General features: G+C 38.3%; 2 protein-coding genes across 2 annotated transcripts in view; both read right to left on the bottom strand.

Moving 5' to 3' along the window:
• The window catches only part of LOC138352970 (tripartite motif-containing protein 5-like), a 219,384-nt gene that overhangs the window by 135,303 nt on the left and 69,747 nt on the right, over positions 1-14,334 (bottom strand). The window lies entirely within an intron of this gene.
• On the bottom strand, positions 8,324-11,496 carry LOC138352918 (uncharacterized). The gene is made up of 3 exons (XM_069305567.1): positions 9,059-11,496; positions 8,778-8,906; positions 8,324-8,396 (listed from the first exon to the last, which is right to left on the bottom strand). Exon 1 carries the CDS (start codon positions 11,433-11,435, stop codon positions 9,108-9,110), a length of 2,328 nt encoding a protein of 775 aa, XP_069161668.1. The 5' UTR covers positions 11,436-11,496; the 3' UTR covers positions 8,324-8,396; positions 8,778-8,906; positions 9,059-9,107.

Below are 14,334 nucleotides of genomic sequence, written 5' to 3' on the forward strand. Positions count from 1 at the left end.
TCTGACTCCATAATGTTGTAATTTAAGAAGAAGGTTTTGGTGGTTAACAGTGTCAAAAGCCTTAGGCAGGTCCACAAAAAACCAAACAGGGAACTCATTTTTATCAAGAGCTGTAGGTATCCAGTTAATCATACTAATAAGTGCATCGTTAGTGCTTTTTTGGGGGTCTGCAGCCATATTGACAAAAGCTAAGTATGTTGAGTTTGGCTAGATAAGAGTAAAGCTGCTTATAGATTAGTTTTTGAAATATTTTTGACAAGTTTGGCAGAATTCATATTGGTCTGAAGTTGTTAACATCAGTGGGATCACCACATTTGTGGACAGGGGTTACTCTCGCTTTTTTTTTTTTAGAATATCTGGAAAGATTTGGAGTTCAAGTGACTTGCTGAAGAGCAATGCAATGGCAGGAGCTAAAAATCTGGAGGCTTTTTTGTAAATAAGAGTTGGTATCTCCTCAAGGGAACTAGACTTGGTTTTAAGGGAAAGGATTATCTCATTAACATCAGTGGAATTAGTAGGCATTAGGTACAGAGACTTGATAGTTACCTGTAAGATAGTCCTGAATATTAGTACTGGAAGATGGAATATCATTTGCAAGGGATGACCCAATGGAAGAGAAGAACCTATTGAACTCAAGAGCAGTGCCAGAGGCTGAAAGGAGATCATCATTATTTGACAGTAGTATTGGTTTGTTATTTAAAATCTTCTTTGATCCCAATATTTGAAAAATTTTGCTCTGTGTTTTCTTAATATTGCCCTTTGTGTGGGTAAATTTATCTTCGTAGTATTTAATTTTGGCTCTCCTAATTATTTTAGATAGCAATGATGAGAAATTCTTTGAAAATTCATTGGAGACAATTCCTAACCTATACTTCTTCTCAAGATCATGTTTTTTATTAATGGATTTAAGTGTCCCCCTTTGTAAACCAAGGATTGTTTAGCATTTTAGTTGTGATTTGTTTTGTTAGCATAGGACAGTGGGTGTTATAAAGGCTGAGAGTTTTTTGAAGAAATGATTGCACTGCTTGGTTGATGTTCCCTTTGTTCCCTAATTCGGATTCCCAGTTGATATTAGCAGCAGCAGCTATAAAATTACCTATAGCAGTTTCATTGTGCAGCCTAAAGCTTATCTTCCTTGTCTCTAGAGGTGGTTTGTTAATGTTGGTTAGGAGAAATGTGAGGTAATGGTCTGTAGTGCTATCGATGATTATCCCTGAAGTGGAGAGGTCATGTTGGTCCAGATGTGATCAAGAGTCGAGGCAGTACTGTGAGTGATTCTAGTAGGTCTAGTGATTACGGGTATGAGGAAGTAGGAATTCATACAGTTCAGGAAACTAGCAGCAGGAGAGTTTTCAGACTCGCAGAGGTCAACGTTAAAGTCACCAGAAATAATTAAGTGGTTTTTGTTCAGTCGGTTCTCTAGTATAAGATTTCTAAGGTTAGAGTTAAATTCAGTCATATCAGTGTTAGGAACCCTGTATACTGCTCCCACAGTCAAGACAGCATCGTTACCCTTGACTCTGAAACAGGCAAATATATATTCTCCATAAAGGTCTCTAGATTTAATTACTTTTAAGCAAGTCAGTGCATGGTGGTAGTAAAGAGAAGTACCACCGCCTCTTTGTATGGGATGACAGTTGTGAATGGCTGAGTAGTTAGGTATGTTGTAGAGTTGAGTAGTGTCCTCTTTTAACCACGTTTCAGTAAACACAATAAAAGAGAATTTATTGTCAACTGTTTGAATCAGGGTATTAACATCATCAAAGTGCTTGCTAAGAGATCTTACTTTCATGTTAATTACAGAAACATTGTAATTACACTCCATAACATTGTTTACATCATGTGCTATCATGTGCTTTTGCTATAAGACAAATGAAAAATAAATATTGAACACATTTGAAGAAAGGAAAATGTCATAATGGTTTATTCAGTGTATATAAGGTAGGCGTCTCCATTATTGAGACATAAATGACAAATACAAAACAAATGGAACACATTTGAAACAAAGAAAGATTGTTATAATGGAGCAGCCTACCTGCCAAACACCGAACGAACCTTTTTGAAATTTGTTGTATATCAGACATTTCATTTCTTTTTTCCTACAAAAACGAATATGCTTTGCAACATCTCAGCAGTCACCCTTTTATATCCCAGCATCAATAGCATCTTTAAACAAGAACAACATAATTTATGTGCATCGTCGGAGGCGTCTAAGAATATGCAAGAAGCAGCGCGACCCCACCATGTGGTGTTGACGTTACTCAAACCAGCGTTCGTTATACGGAAGGATTTGACGCCAATCGGGCAGTTCGTTACCCAAAATGTTCGTCTTTTGGGGCGATCGTTATGCGAGGTACCACTGTATGTATATATATATATATATATATATATATATATATATATATATATATATATATATATATATATATATATATAAAGTGTGTCGTACCTAGTAGCCAGAACGCACTTCTCCGCCTACTATGCAAGGCCTGATTTGCCTAATAAGCCAAGTTTTCCTGAAATATTATATTTTCTTTAATTTTTTCTTATGAAATGATAAAGCTACCCATTTCATTATGTATGAGGTCAATTTTTTTTATTGGAGTTAAAATTAACGTAGATATATGACCAAACCTAACCAACCCTACCTAACCTAACCTATCTTTATAAGTTAGGTTAGGTTAGATAGCTGATAAAGTTAGGTAGTTGAAAAAAAATTAATTCATGAAAACTTGGCTTATTAGGCAAATCGGGCCTTGCATAGTAGGCTGAGAAGTGCGTTCTGGATACTAGGTACGACATTATATATATATATATATATATATATATATATATATATATATATATATATATATATATAATATATATATATATATATATATATATATATATATATATATATATATATATATAAAAACGTGATGGTCAAGTGGATTAAGGCGTCTTGTACATACCAGTTGCGTTGCTTCTGGGAGTATGGGTTCGAGTCACTTCTGGGGTGTGAGTTTTCAGTTGCATATTGTCCTGGGGACCATTCAGGCTTGTTCGCATTTGTGTTCCTCACGTGTGCCCCAAAGAATGAGGTGATTTGGTAAAATGCTATGCCCAAGATAACTATCCGAGTGCCGGCGGTGGGGTGGTTCAAATAGCCTCGGCTATCACCTCATTTTGTCCGGTCGTGATGGTCAAGTGGATTAAGGCGTCTTGTACATACCAGTTGCGTTGCTTCTGGGAGTATGGGTTCGAGTCACTTCTGGGGTGTGAGTTTTCAGTTGCATATTGTCCTGGGGACCATTCAGGCTTGTTCGCATTTGTGTTCCTCACGTGTGCCCCAAAGAATGAGGTGATTTGGTAAAATGCTATGCCCAAGATAACTATCCGAGTGCCGGCGGTGGGGTGGTTCAAATAGCCTCGGCTATCACCTCATTTTGTCCGGTCGTGATGGTCAAGTGGATTAAGGCGTCTTGTACATACCAGTTGCGTTGCTTCTGGGAGTATGGGTTCGAGTCACTTCTGGGGTGTGAGTTTTCAGTTGCATATTGTCCTGGGGACCATTCAGGCTTGTTCGCATATATATATATATATATACAGTGGTACCTCCCATAACGAATTTAATCCGTTCCATGTTCGTCATGTGAAACGGACGTCATACAAAACGAGTGTCCCCCATGTAACCAGTGTGATGCACTGTGTTTATTGTGAAATTTCCCTAGTGTGCATGACATCAAATGTTCCCCAAAATATAATTTTTCTTTGTAAAATGATAAATTACCGTCCCTGAACATGTCTATGTAAAAATAATTACCAAATTCCACTTACTTTGGCTGTGAGGGCGTGGACAAGGTGCGCTGTGACGTCATCAGGGGCTGGTCGCCAGTGTGTGAAGCTCCCAGACACGGTCGCGCAGGCCATTCAAGCACCGCGTGTTGCCACAAATATATTTTCAAATATTTTTCCTATGCATTTCCAATGCGGTTTTATTTGTTTCTTTTATCGTATATGATGCATATTTGTGACCTTTACAATATGTATACAGTAGAATGTTCATAATTTTCCATGAAACTGTGATACATGTGTCAGTAATGTGTCCACAATAAATGTTTATTGTCACAATATTACGTGGTAAAAATTCACTAATATTACAATATGTACAGTTTCACATACTATTTACACAGTAACACACTGTATTACACACTCAGTACTTTGGAGGTGCATAATAGTCAACGAAGTAGTCCATGGTACCCAGCGCGACTTTGCTCTCCTTGCACCAGCTACAGATAGATTTTTGTTTCCTGTTTCATCGTTCTGTGTGCTTGCAAATAATGCACTCGCGTGCACCCTTGGCTTTAGTACTTGTAGGTGGTATGTAGCCAAGCTTGTAAAGCATAAAGTAGTATTGAAACGATTATAGGAAAAGCTCAATTTGTAAGGTAGTCTTGAAAAGATCGCTTTGTAAGGTCCCACACAGGAAGAGATTCAGCTAGCCTCAAAGAGTGTCCATCAGTCAGGAAGAGATTCAGCTAGCCACAAAGAGTGTCCATCAGTCAGGAAAAGATTCAGGTATTCTTAAAAATATCAATGAACACCACCACCATGGAAGCCGCTAACACTGTTCATCTATGCTACTTGTATCAGATGCATCATCACTGAACGCAGAAAACGATTCATCTATGTATCATCTATATACATTAGAGATGGCAAGGGTGGGGCTCAGAGCTACACCTGGATACGCTCGCTGTATCATCCTCATAGGTGCTGTATCACAGGCATCCGACCGTTGTGTTAAGCCCTTATTGCGCCTAGCTTCACCAATGTTATGACCCTTATGTTCTTCAAACAATAGGGTCTGAATTGCACTGACTGAGTACAGTCTTTCAACACCGTGTGGGACAGGTGTTTGAGAGCCAGAGGCATGTGTGCTACAAACGGTTGCTCACGCACTACTAACCCAGCCAGCAGCCCTTGTCTTTCATATTCGTTATAGCAAAAGGTTCGTTCAGTGTTTGTTGGGTAGGCTGCTCCATTATGACAATCTTTCTTTGTTTCAAATGTGTTCCATTTGTTTTGTATTTATCACTTACGTCTCAATAATGGAGCAGCCTACCCGACAAACACTGAACGAACCTTTATGACATTTGTCCATTTTTCAAATTGTTTCAACAGTTCTTTTATTTTTCGTTTTTTTTTTTTTTTAAGAAACATGGAGCAGTCGACCTGTAGACCACCGAACGAACCTTTTTGACATTTGTACTGGTTTTCAAAATTCTTCATTTTTTTTATTATTTACGTTTTTTGTATGTAAGAAACATGGAGCAGCCTACCTGCCGACCACCGAACGAACCTTTTGCTATAAGACAAATGAAAAATAAATATTGAACACATTTGAAGAAAGGAAAATGTCATAATGGTTTATTCAGTGTATGTAAGGTAGGCTTCTCCATTATTGAGACGTAAATGACAAATAAAAAACAAATGGAACACATTTGAAACAAAGAAAGATTGTTATAATGGAGCAGCCTACCTGCCGAACACCGAACGAACTTTTTTGACATTTGTTGTATATCAGATATTTCATTTCTTTTTTCCTACAAAAACGTCAATGCTTTGCAACATCTCAGCAGTCACCCTTTTATATCCCAGCATCATTAGCATCTTTAAACAAGAACAACAAAATTTATGTGCATCGTCGGAGGCGTCTAAGAATGTGCAAGCAGCAGCGCGACCCCACCATGTTGTGTTGACGTTACTAAAACCAGCGTTCGTCATACGGGACGATTTGACGCCGATCGGGCCGTTCGTTACCCAAAATATTCGTCTTTTGGGGCAATCGATATGCGAGGTACCACTGTATATATATATATATATATATATATATATATATATATATATATATATATATATATATATATAAGCCAAGTTTTACTGAATTAATATATTTTCTCTATTTTTTTTCTTATGAAATGATAAAGCTACTCATTTCATTATGTATAAGGTCAATTTTTTTTATCGGAGTTAAAATTAACATAGATATATGACCGAACCTAACCAACCCTACCTAACCTAACCTATCTTTATAGGTTAGGTAGCTGAGAAAGTTAGGTTAGGTTAGGTAGGTTAGGAAGTCAAATAAACATTAATTCATGAAAACTTGGCTTATTAGGCAAATCGGGTCTTGCATAGTAGGCTGAGAAGTGCATTCTGGCTACTAGGTACGACATATTTATATATATATATATATATATATATATATATATATATATATATATATATATATATATATACTCATGGAAGGAGGGTAGACAGTTGGTGTGGGACTACACATGTGTATCCACCCTGGCTGACACCTATGTACACTTCGGAGCTGATCAAGCAGGTGGGGCGGCCAACCACAGGGAAACAGCAAAATCACTCAAGTACAGGCGACTGGAAGGTCAATACCTCTTTGTTCCCATAGCGTCTGAGACGCATGGCCCATGGGGCAAGAGTGCCTTGGGATTTCTCAAGGAATTGGGTTCCAAGCTCATTGACGTCACCAGAGACCCAAAGGCTTCCAGTTTTTTGTTTCAGCGTCTCAGTGTGGCGATCCAGAGGGGAAATGCTTGCTGCGTCCTCGGTTCCTGTCCAGAAGCGGAGGAGCTTCAAGAGATCCATAACCTTTAGGCATTTGTCTTGTATGTTTTGTAACCTTTAAATACACAATAAAGGAAAAAAAAAAAGGGAAGGGGGTGGTAGGAGAAAAGCACACAGAAACTGTATTGGAGGGGACCTACATTCCCTCCAATGCGTTATGTGTGGTTTCCTCCGAGGCTATGGGGCCCCCTTCCAGCCAGAGGTGGTACTCCCTTCCCTATATATAAAAATATATATATATATATATATATATATATATATATATATATATATATATATATATATATATATATATAATGTCGTACCTAGTAGCCAGAACGCACTTATCAGCCTACTATGCAAGGCCCGATTTGCCTAATAAGCCAAGTGATTTCTTTATTTTCAATAAATTGTTTGCAGTTAGTTTATTTGAATTTATATTATTATATTATATTAACATAAATTATTGACGTAGTTGAGTTTGTTTAGGTTAGGTTAAAATAGGTTAGGTTAGGTTAGGTAGGGTTGGTTAGGTTCAGTCATATATCTACATTAGTTTTAAGTGAAATATATACAAATTAACTCATACATAATGAAGTGGATAGCTATATCATTTCATAAGAAAAAAAATAGAAAAAATATATAATGTCAGGAAAACTTGGCTTATTAGGCAAATCGGGCCTTGCATAGTAGGCCGAGTGCTGCATTCTGGCTACTAGGTACGACATATATATATATATATATATATATATATATATATATATATATATATATATATATATATATATATATATATATATATATATATATATATATATATATATATATATATATTTTATTAAATATGACCGAAAAAGTAAGATTAATAATTCTAACACGAATTTTCTCAATCTTTCGTACATTATGCTTCACTGTTGGAGGTAAATCAAAAATCACTTCTCCAAAATTCATTTTTATTTCTAGTCTGACGCGACACGGGCGCGTTTCGTAAAACTTATTACATTTTCAAAGACTTCACAAATACACAACTGATTAGAACTTGCGTTTCCCTGATTTTATATCTACATTTGAGTGAGGTGGGAAGGGTGATGTGGCATTACATTTGAGTAAGGTGGGAAGGATGATGTGGCATTAGAGGATATTAATAGGGTATTAAAAGTATCAACACAAGACAGAACACGAAACAATGGATATTGAATAGAAGTGTTTGTAGAAAGCCTATTGGTCCATATTTCTTGATGCTTCTATATTGGAGCGGAGTCTTGAGGTGGGTAGAATATAGTTGTGCAATAATTGGCTGTTGATTGCTGGTGTTGACTTCTTGATGTGTAGTGCCTCGCAAACGTCGAGCCGCCTGCTATCGCTGTATCTATCGATGATTTCTGTGTTGTTTACTAGGATTTCTCTGGCGATGGTTTGGTTATGGGAAGAGATTATATGTTCCTTAATGGAGCCCTGTTGTTTATGCATCGTTAAACGCCTAGAAAGAGATGTTGTTGTCTTGCCTATATACTGGGTTTTTTGGAGCTTACAGTCCCCAAGTGGGCATTTGAAGGCATAGACGACGTTAGTCTCTTTTAAGGGGGCGTTATCATTGTTTGGCCGAAAAAAATCGGCCAAACACGAAAAATTTATAAAAATACTACAACGTTCTGGCAACACCGTGGTGCAAACCGTTTAAGGGGGCGTTAGTTAGGGTTCATAAAAGTTGTTCTATTGCAATGAAAATTTATTGACGTATTACATGTGAAGAGTGCTGCAAGTGGTCCAAGTTTCAGCATCGTAGCCTAAATAGAGAGGGAGAAAAAAAAAAAAAAACATTTTTTAACCATTTTTTAACATGTTTTAAAGTTGATATAACAAATACAAATATCAACTGAAATTATTTCTATGATACTCAGCTATCACAATACTATATAATAAAGGTTGTCTAGTTGCATTATTATCCCAAACCTATTTAGTGCAATAATACAAATTTTCAAAGTTCACCCAAAAAATTATGCATCAAAATGATGTTTATAAATATATATAAAATCAATAAATGATCTTAGGGGAAATATATAACTTGAGTTTTTAGAGGCACAGACTCTACATATAATGTGCAAGTTCCATGTAAATTGAATAATAAATAAAAAAGTTATTCAACCATATAGTTGCAAATTAGTTACCTGTAAAAAATCAAGGTCAAAGTTCAGCCACCTGTTGCTGAGGTTGATGAACGACCAATTTCAATCAAAATTACCACCCTTGTAGATTGGCATTCCTTCAGTAAGGTGTGTAAGTTCCATGAAGATCGCCTGATAAAAAAAAAAAAAAAAATTATTAAAAAAAAAAAAAAAAAAAAAAAAAAAAAAAAAATTAATAAAAAAAAAAAAAAAAAGGACAGCAGCTTTATATTTACAATTATTTATGATGTAGTATCAAGATATAACAAATAATACATACTAACCTAATATAATTGGTCTGAAATATGGGTCCTCAAGGTGGCACTTCAGGTACTAGTAAGCACCTGCTCCATAGCCAGGGTCAGCTTCTTCAGGGGTTTTTCTTGGCTTGGTGGTGCGTCTGGTTTGTCTCTGCATTTTCTTTTCCTTCATATCGAAGTACCAGTCCCGCAAGTCACTCTGTGGTAGACCAATGAGGTTGGTCAGAGATCCCAGTATATAGCCTGCATTGTAGTTGATGGATGTCACTGCCATGGCGAAGTCTACCATTACACGACTTGCATATTTGTCTTTGCAGGCAAGTTGCCAAACTCTGTGATGTAGAGACTCGTTTGGATTTTGAGTCTTTCCCTTGAGACACTTTGTCATGTTGTCCTCTGATACAAGATTGTAGTATATTTTCATGACTTCAGTCATGTGAATACTGGGTAGCTGGAAATAGACTTTCATGATTTTGTGTGATCGTGTGGTTTTTCCATTTGCAATGTCTTGCTGGTAGAAACACCATGAGTTTTTTCCTTTAGGGCAATGCATGTGTCTTGGCTTTTCGTCAGTGGACGTTGCATGGAACAGTCCAGATAAACAGGCATCCCTCATTTGTTTCCAGTTAGTGTTGACGTTATCCCTGATTGCTTTTGTGAAGTAACCTGCCAACTTCTGAATGGTGTTGTCAGTCAATTTTCCCTTTCCTTTGACCAGTGACATTCGTCTGGTCTTTTTGATTGGCCCTTTCGTCTCTTTTATTTCCACAGCTGTTTTCTGAAAGTTGCGAAGCTGTGTTGCAAGTCTCTTGCTGAAGTGATTTATGCACTCAGCCTTTTCCACTTTCACATTTCCATATGGTCCATCACCATTGTTCATTGCACACACTTTATTGAAGGCTGAAGAATCACCATCACATACCAAGGTCGTATATCTGTATTTGATGTCTTGAGATCGAGCCCACATCAGTACCGCGGCTTCCGCTTCCATATTTTTGGCAGTGCCATCGTAGTTCTGGTCACAATATGGTAAATGTTCAGCCATTTCATCGTCAAACTCGGCCTGTGTTATTTTTTCCTGTTGTTTTCTACGCTTGGTTATTTGGCACTTGTGGCAGTTTTTGCAGAAAGTATTGTAGTCCACAACCAGCCCTGTGAATATTTCCACAACAAAAGCAGTGCCAATTTGTGAATGATGGCCCCTTGTATGCCAAGATCCATCAAAGGACACATCAATGTCCAGGACACCACCACTGGGGTGCCTATTGAACTGTTCTTTGTAATGATTGAATATGTTATGACGAGTACTTTCTCGCAAATGAACCCATCTTTCATGAGCAGCATCTCTTATTTTCTTCTGGATCTTGTCATATGTATTATGTGCCACGAATTTCATGTTATTTACAGCACACATGCCAGTGTAATATGTATATCCGTGCCCATTTATCATGTTGCTGTACACTAAGGATGTTAAATTTTCATGATTTCCCATCAAATATTCAGTATTTGAAACATTACAATCATTACAGGTTTTTTCCAGTTTCACATCATGTTGCATAGGCGTAACTTTATGACGTAGATTATCCATTGAGCAATACTTGCATACACAATGTTTATCTAGGTACTGTTCAACCCTCCTATCTGTCCACATTATCGTTGACTCACGTGGATTTATTCTGCATTTCACGTCACTTTCACTGTCACTTTCATTGGCACCGTCATTGTCAATTTGTTGTTCTTTATATAACCTAATTCGTTTTGTGGCACTGCTCTGGGTACCTTTACGCTTTGTGGAAATGTTGGGAGTTTCCACGACATCACGAGCAGTGCTGGGTCCTGCAACATCACGAGCAGTGCTGGGTCCTGCAACATCACGAGCAGTGCTGGGTCCTGCAACATCACGAGCAGTGCTGGGTCCTGCAACATCACGAGCAGTGCTGGGTCCTGCAACATCACGAGCAGTGCTGGGTCCTGCAACATCACGAGCAGTGCTGGGTCCTGCAACATCACGAGCAGTGCTGGGTCCTGCAACATCACGAGCAGTGCTGGGTCTTGCAACATCACGAGCAGTGCTGGGTCCTGCAACATCAAGAGGGAGAACGTCTGGAGTTGCAGGTCTAAGATCTTGAGTGGCAGATGCCGCAGGAGGTGTGGCTGGTGCCGCAGGAGGTGTGGCTGGTGCCGCAGGAGGTGTGGCTCCCTGGGAGTGTGAGGGAGTGAGGCGAGGTAGTGTGTGTTGTGGAGCTCGAGGCTGCGACACACTCCTCGCAGAGAGCCCTCCTCTATCTTCACTCAAGATAACTCTATTTTCCCTCAGTGCGGCTTTGCGCTCCTTCTTTACTTGGCTAGCGCGTACAGCTCTTGCTTTTAGAGCTTTCTTCTTGTCCGATACTCTAACCATTGTGCAGTAGATGCAGTAAAAATACGATCTGTGAGAGCGCGTCAGGAACACGACCGCCTCCACGGACACAAAGGGGGTGACTGAGTCAGCAAATCGGCTTATCCTCTCTCCCTCTCACACAACTGTTGCCAATCAGTGAATTTATAATTTGTATATGCATAACATGATATTTTCCACTCTATTACAAAAAAATAAACGCTTACAACGAATGACGCATCACCCTACGGCGCACCCGAGCCGCGAGAACCAGATTTGGGACAATTGCGGCTGGAAAACTTACTCTAATTACGTTATTTATTATCATAACATTAAAGCGTTCTGTTTCGTGTCTGGAGAGTTTCTCATGAGTAGGCTGGCCGTTTTTCTGGTTTTATAGTAAATCGTCAGTTGTATCCTCTGATTTTTGTCTGTAGGGATAACGTTTCTATTAACAATATCTTTCAGGACCCTTTCCTCTGTTTTATGAGCTGTGGAAAAGAAGTTCCTGTAAAATAGTCTAATAGGGGGTATAGGTGTTGTGTTAGTTGTCTCTTCGGAGGTTGCATGGCTTTTCACTTTCCTTCTTATGATGTCTTCGATGAAACCATTGGAGAAGCCGTTATTGACTAGAACCTGCCTTACCCTACAGAGTTCTTCGTCGACTTGCTTCCATTCTGAGCTGTGGCTGAGAGCACGGTCGACGTATGCGTTAACAACACTCCTCTTGTACCTGTCAGGGCAGTCGCTGTTGGCATTTAGGCACATTCCTATGTTTGTTTCCTTTGTGTAGACTGCAGTGTGGAAACCTCCGCCCTTTTCCATGACTGTTACATCTAGAAAAGGCAGCTTCCCATCCTTTTCCGTCTCGTAAGTGAAACGCAGCACGGAAAAGTCGACATGAACTTGAAACCGGCCATATACTGCAGGTATGTTGACGACATTTTTACACAGGTACCTGATGTCAGACATCTGCAGGAGCTGAAGGAGGCATTTGAGCAGAGTTCCGTGCTGCGTTTCACTTACGAGACGGAAAAGGATGGGAAGCTGCCTTTTCTAGATGTAACAGTCATGGAAAAGGGCGGAGGTTTCCACACTGCAGTCTACACAAAGGAAACAAACATAGGAATGTGCCTAAATGCCAACAGCGACTGCCCTGACAGGTACAAGAGGAGTGTTGTTAACGCATACGTCGACCGTGCTCTCAGCCACAGCTCAGAATGGAAGCAAGTCGACGAAGAACTCTGTAGGGTAAGGCAGGTTCTAGTCAATAACGGCTTCTCCAATGGTTTCATCGAAGACATCATAAGAAGGAAAGTGAAAAGCCATGCAACCTCCGAAGAGACAACTAACACAACACCTATACCCCCTATTAGACTATTTTACAGGAACTTCTTTTCCACAGCTCATAAAACAGAGGAAAGGGTCCTGAAAGATATTGTTAATAGAAACGTTATCCCTACAGACAAAAATCAGAGGATACAACTGACGATTTACTATAAAACCAGAAAAACGGCCAGCCTACTCATGAGAAACTCTCCAGACACGAAACAGAACGCTTTAAAAGAGACTAACGTCGTCTATGCCTTCAAATGCCCACTTGGGGACTGTAAGCTCCAAAAAACCCAGTATATAGGCAAGACAACAACATCTCTTTCTAGGCGTTTAACGATGCATAAACAACAGGGCTCCATTAAGGAACATATAATCTCTTCCCATAACCAAACCATCGCCAGAGAAATCCTAGTAAACAACACAGAAATCATCGATAGATACAGCGATAGCAGGCGGCTCGACGTTTGCGAGGCACTACACATCAAGAAGTCAACACCAGCAATCAACAGCCAATTATTGCACAACTATATTCTACCCACCTCAAGACTCCGCTCCAATATAGAAGTATCAAGAAATATGGACCAATAGGCTTTCTACAAACACTTCTATTCAATATCCATTGTTTCGTGTTCTGTCTTGTGTTGATACTTTTAATACCCTATTAATATCCTCTAATGCCACATCATCCTTCCCACCTTACTCAAATGTAATGCCACATCACCCTTCCCACCTCACTCAAATGTAGATATAAAATCAGGGAAACGCAAGTTCTAATCAGTTGTGTATTTGTGAAGTCTTTGAAAATGTAATAAGTTTTACGAAACGCGCCCGTGTCGCGTCAGACTAGAAATAAAAATGAATTTTGGAGAAGTGATTTTTGATTTACCTCCAACAGTGAAGCATAATGTACGAAAGATTGAGAAAATTCGTGTTAGAATTATTAATCTTACTTTTTCGGTCATATTTAATAAAATATGTCTACAGGAAAGACTGCTACCAAAATATACTAATATATATATATATATATATATATATATATATAATGTCGTACCTAGTAGCCAGAACACACTTCTCTGCCTACTATGCAAGGCCCAATTTGCCTAATAAGCCAAGTTTTCATGAATTAATTATTTTTTTGACTACCTAACCTACCTAACCTAACCTAACATTTTCTGCTACCTAACCTAACCTAACCTATAAAGATAGGTTAGGTTAGGATAGGTAGGGTTGGTTTAAAAAAAAAAATTAAAATTTTACAAATTTTAAAAATTTAAATCTAAAATCTAAAATCTAATTTAAAAAAAAGAGAGAAAATATATTAATTCAGGAAAACTTGGCTTATTAGGCAAATCGGGCCTTGCATAGTAGGCCGAGAAGTGCGTTCTGGCTACTAGGTACGACATATATATATATATATATATATATATATATATATATATATATATATATATATATATATATATAGATATATGTCGTACCTAGTAGCCAGAATGCACTTCTAGGCCTACTATTCAAGGCCCGATTTGCCTAATAAGCCAAGTTTTCCTGAATTAATATATTTTCTCTAATTTTTTTCTTATGAAATGAT

The sequence above is a fragment of the Procambarus clarkii genome, chromosome 55 (assembly GCF_040958095.1).
Source record: "Procambarus clarkii isolate CNS0578487 chromosome 55, FALCON_Pclarkii_2.0, whole genome shotgun sequence".
In the NCBI taxonomy this organism is placed as follows: Eukaryota; Metazoa; Arthropoda; class Malacostraca; order Decapoda; family Cambaridae; genus Procambarus; species Procambarus clarkii.

What these genes read in the sequence shown, in the direction of transcription:
- LOC138352918 (XM_069305567.1), bottom strand. Translation starts at nt 11,435, where the DNA reads ATGGTTAGAGTATCGGACAAGAAGAAAGCTCTAAAAGCAAGAGCTGTA.